The sequence below is a fragment of the Limulus polyphemus genome, unplaced genomic scaffold (assembly GCF_000517525.1).
Source record: "Limulus polyphemus unplaced genomic scaffold, Limulus_polyphemus-2.1.2 Scaffold7317, whole genome shotgun sequence".
NCBI lineage: Eukaryota > Metazoa > Arthropoda > Merostomata > Xiphosura > Limulidae > Limulus > Limulus polyphemus.
In genome coordinates this window covers 9,686-13,064 of record NW_013672927.1, presented here as the reverse complement: position 1 = coordinate 13,064, position 3,379 = coordinate 9,686, and the positions used below count along the sequence as shown (strand labels likewise).

General features: G+C 31.4%; 1 protein-coding gene across 1 annotated transcript in view; it reads left to right on the top strand.

Annotated features, from left to right (window-relative positions):
- The first annotated feature begins 1,043 nt into the window (after positions 1–1,043).
- Positions 1,044–3,379, top strand: part of LOC106474518 (splicing factor U2AF 35 kDa subunit-like) — a 10,737-nt gene continuing 8,401 nt past the window's right edge. The window contains exon 1 of the mRNA XM_013935210.2: positions 1,044–1,171. Coding sequence (XP_013790664.1) covers positions 1,128–1,171 — 44 coding nt within the window. The 5' untranslated portion in view covers positions 1,044–1,127. The remainder of the gene's footprint in view (positions 1,172–3,379) is intronic.

The following is a 3,379-nucleotide window of genomic DNA, read 5'->3' as shown; positions in this document are numbered from 1 at the left end:
GGAGACGTAACAATATGTCCTTTTCTAGTCTGAGGCTCGTAATTGTTGTTGGAGAATTAAACTTTAAAATTTGTTTCTGATTTTTGAAATTAAAATGTGATTTGACGGGTATCATGCGTTGAGGCAGATGATATCTCCCCAAACTCTGACAAGGATGGATAATGTAAAAAAGCTCCCAATAGCACAGCGGTATGTCTGCGGACTTACAACGATAGAATCTGGGCTTCGATACCTGTGGTGGGCAGAGCACAGATAGCCCTTTGTGTAGCTTTGTGCATAACTACAAACAAACAAACAATAATGTAAAAAATATAAATATCTGTGATCCCGCTGAACATTTCCTGGAAGTGGTGTAGTTTCAAAGCAACACAAATAACAAACAAACGCAACTACAACAATAAATAACATTAAAATATGGAAATTATTAAAAATTCTTTGAAAAAATGTTGATGTTTTGACCAAATGACTTTCATTCATAGGCAACTCCTTTCCTATCAAAGTTATGTTGATTAACATTCTTTATTAATACGGATCAAGTAGTTGAGTTAAAGGAAGGAACTAAAATATTAATCGTTGATAAAACGATGGCTACGAAGAAACATTGAATTTGAAAAATTGTGTTTAAATAGTGGATAAAAAAAAAGAAAAATTATAATTTTCCGAGCACTGATCTGGGCTGATGTAATGGTAATTGTTAACCAGTAATAACATGTGTTTGATACTTTTTGGGAACTAATTTGTTTATATATTAGATAATCATTTTTGAGAAATCCAAGTTTAATAGTTTCAAAATCACTTAAAACATTTGGTTGGAACAAACCCAACTAAATCTTTAAAAAATAAATGCAATTATCTGTATATATGATATAAGAGTTATTATAAAATAATAGTTATAATTATTATATAAAAGCATTCAATCATTTCTGAACTTGATAAATAACAGGCATTTATCGTAAATGTTTTAAGCATTAACAATAACCGATAATTATTTTTTAATAGATAAATGTTTGCTGTTATCACTTTTGACCACATTTTATCAAATGCACTCAGAACCAATAGAATTCAACATTTGAAGGAAGCGTTGGTGTGATGGTACTGTTTGTTGTGTAGGTTATTCCTATTAGATAATGGCGGAATATTTGGCTTCGATATTTGGTACAGAAAAAGATAAGTAAGTTAAATATATGAAGCTCGAAATTCTTTTCGTAGTTTTAATAAACTTTAGTAAAATCATGGGTTTGTATTAGTGCAAAATACTTAGAAATATTATAATGTCAGCCAAGCGTAGAATAATTTATTTACGATAGTGTTATTCGACGTTAGGCCTAAAATTTAAAAATTTGTAAAAATGAAAATGGAACTTTGGAATGCGAATATAACTTTTTTATATGTGAAAATTTTAGTAGCATTACTAGTAATAGTAGTATACTGATAACTGTATCAATATATTAACTAGTTGTTTTTGAAAAAGTTTAGTATTTAGCATTTAACCAGGTTTTGTTTAGCAACAGTTAAACAAAGACTATCAATTTGTAGGATTAACCTAGCTAAACTTTAATTTAAAATTCAAGTTGGAAAAAACGGTAACACTAGAAAGTTGTTATTAACATTTTTGGTGTAGAAGGTGATTTTTCAGACTTGTAACTATTTTATTTGTCTTTTTTCTTTTATTCCGACCATTGATTTTTAAGGGGTACTGGATAATTACAGGTTTTAAATGATGGTGTGGAGAAGGCACCGAATTAATGTTATTGAATTTATAAAAGACATTCTATGAAGTAAGTTTAAGTTACGTACTCAGCTGAACATTAAACTTGAAGAAATGTATGAGAAAACCATCATGTTTCTAACTCTTCTATACAATGGCGAACGGTCTTCTTGTAGAGTCCGTGGCTTCTTATGTGGGTACGGAATCACTCCAATTCTTATATGATGGTGTAGAAGAGACACCAAAATATTGTTGATGAAATATTAATAGAGATTGTATTAGGCAAAATTAAGACTCGGTCTCATGTTGAACTCTAAGAAATTTTTTAGGTAACGATGCTTTTTTTATTTTTCTATACAAGGGAAAGTGGAGTATAATAGACTTAGCTGCACGTTTGATTTTACCAAAGAACTTACACCATGTAACTAATTTCTGTATTTTTCTATAATAGTGTAACACCATCTGTTCCTTTACTTGAAATGGTGGGAAATTCTTCTGTAAAAGTTCATAACTTTATTGTGACAGAACCATTTTTTGAGGCAGTAACTTTGTCACAAATACTAATCGTCGTGTGCTAGCTGAGCCTCTTGTGAGAAACAAAACTTCCAATGGCCCGCTAATATTACTGTACTTGCACTAACTTTGCTAACGATCAGATGTGTCTCTTTTTCAATGTGTGGCTCACTTTACTGCGGTGTCAACACATTAATTCCTGCTACCATTATTAAATAGTAGTGCTAGTTTTAATATTATATATTCATATGGTAACACCAACACTACCACCAATAGTAGTCTAACACGGTAAGTTCTGGGTCTTTTTTTTAACACATTAATTCCTGCTACCATTATTAAATAGTAGTGCTAGTTTTAATATTATATATTCATATGGTAACACCAACACTACCACCAATAGTAGTCTAACACGGTAAGTTCTGGGTCTTTTTTAAAAACGTTTTCATGGATTGAGGATTAGGATCAAAAACAAATTAATTCCAACAATCCATGTGGAGGGAAGTACCTGTTGATTTACTTGGGGAATGAAATGAAATGGAAGAACAAACTATTAAATTGTCTGCAACAGTCAATTCAATTTTGTCGATTGTTAGGAAAAACCATAAAAAAAGCCTACCACTACTACTACTACAACGAAAACACAAGAAACTAGCATATTTCTTAATGTTTATACATAACCATGAATTTCTAAATAACAAGTTAGTTTAAAGCATTAGTTCAATGTTTGATCATGACATTTAGAAAAAAAGTATACAATTATGAAGCATTTTTCATTTTTTTCAGAGACAGATACAGTGAATAGACTTGTGTTCACCATGTTGTTCATATATATACTCATCAATAGTAAATTCTCCCCTGCTAGGTTGTGTATTTATTAGTTTAGTGTGAAGAGTCCTAGTAGTAAATTCTCCCCTGCTAGGTCGTGTGTTTATTAGTTTAGCGTGAAGAGTCCTAGCAGTAAATTCTCCCCTGCTAGGTCGTGTGTTTATTAGTTTAGTGTGAAGAGTCCTAGTAGTAAATTCTCCCCTGCTAAGTTGTGTGTTTATTAGTTTAGTGTGAAGAGTCCTAGTAGTAAATTGTCCCCTGCTAGGTCGTGTGTTTATTAGTTTAGTGTGAAGAGTCCTAGTAGTATATTCTCCCCTGCTAGGTCGTGTATTT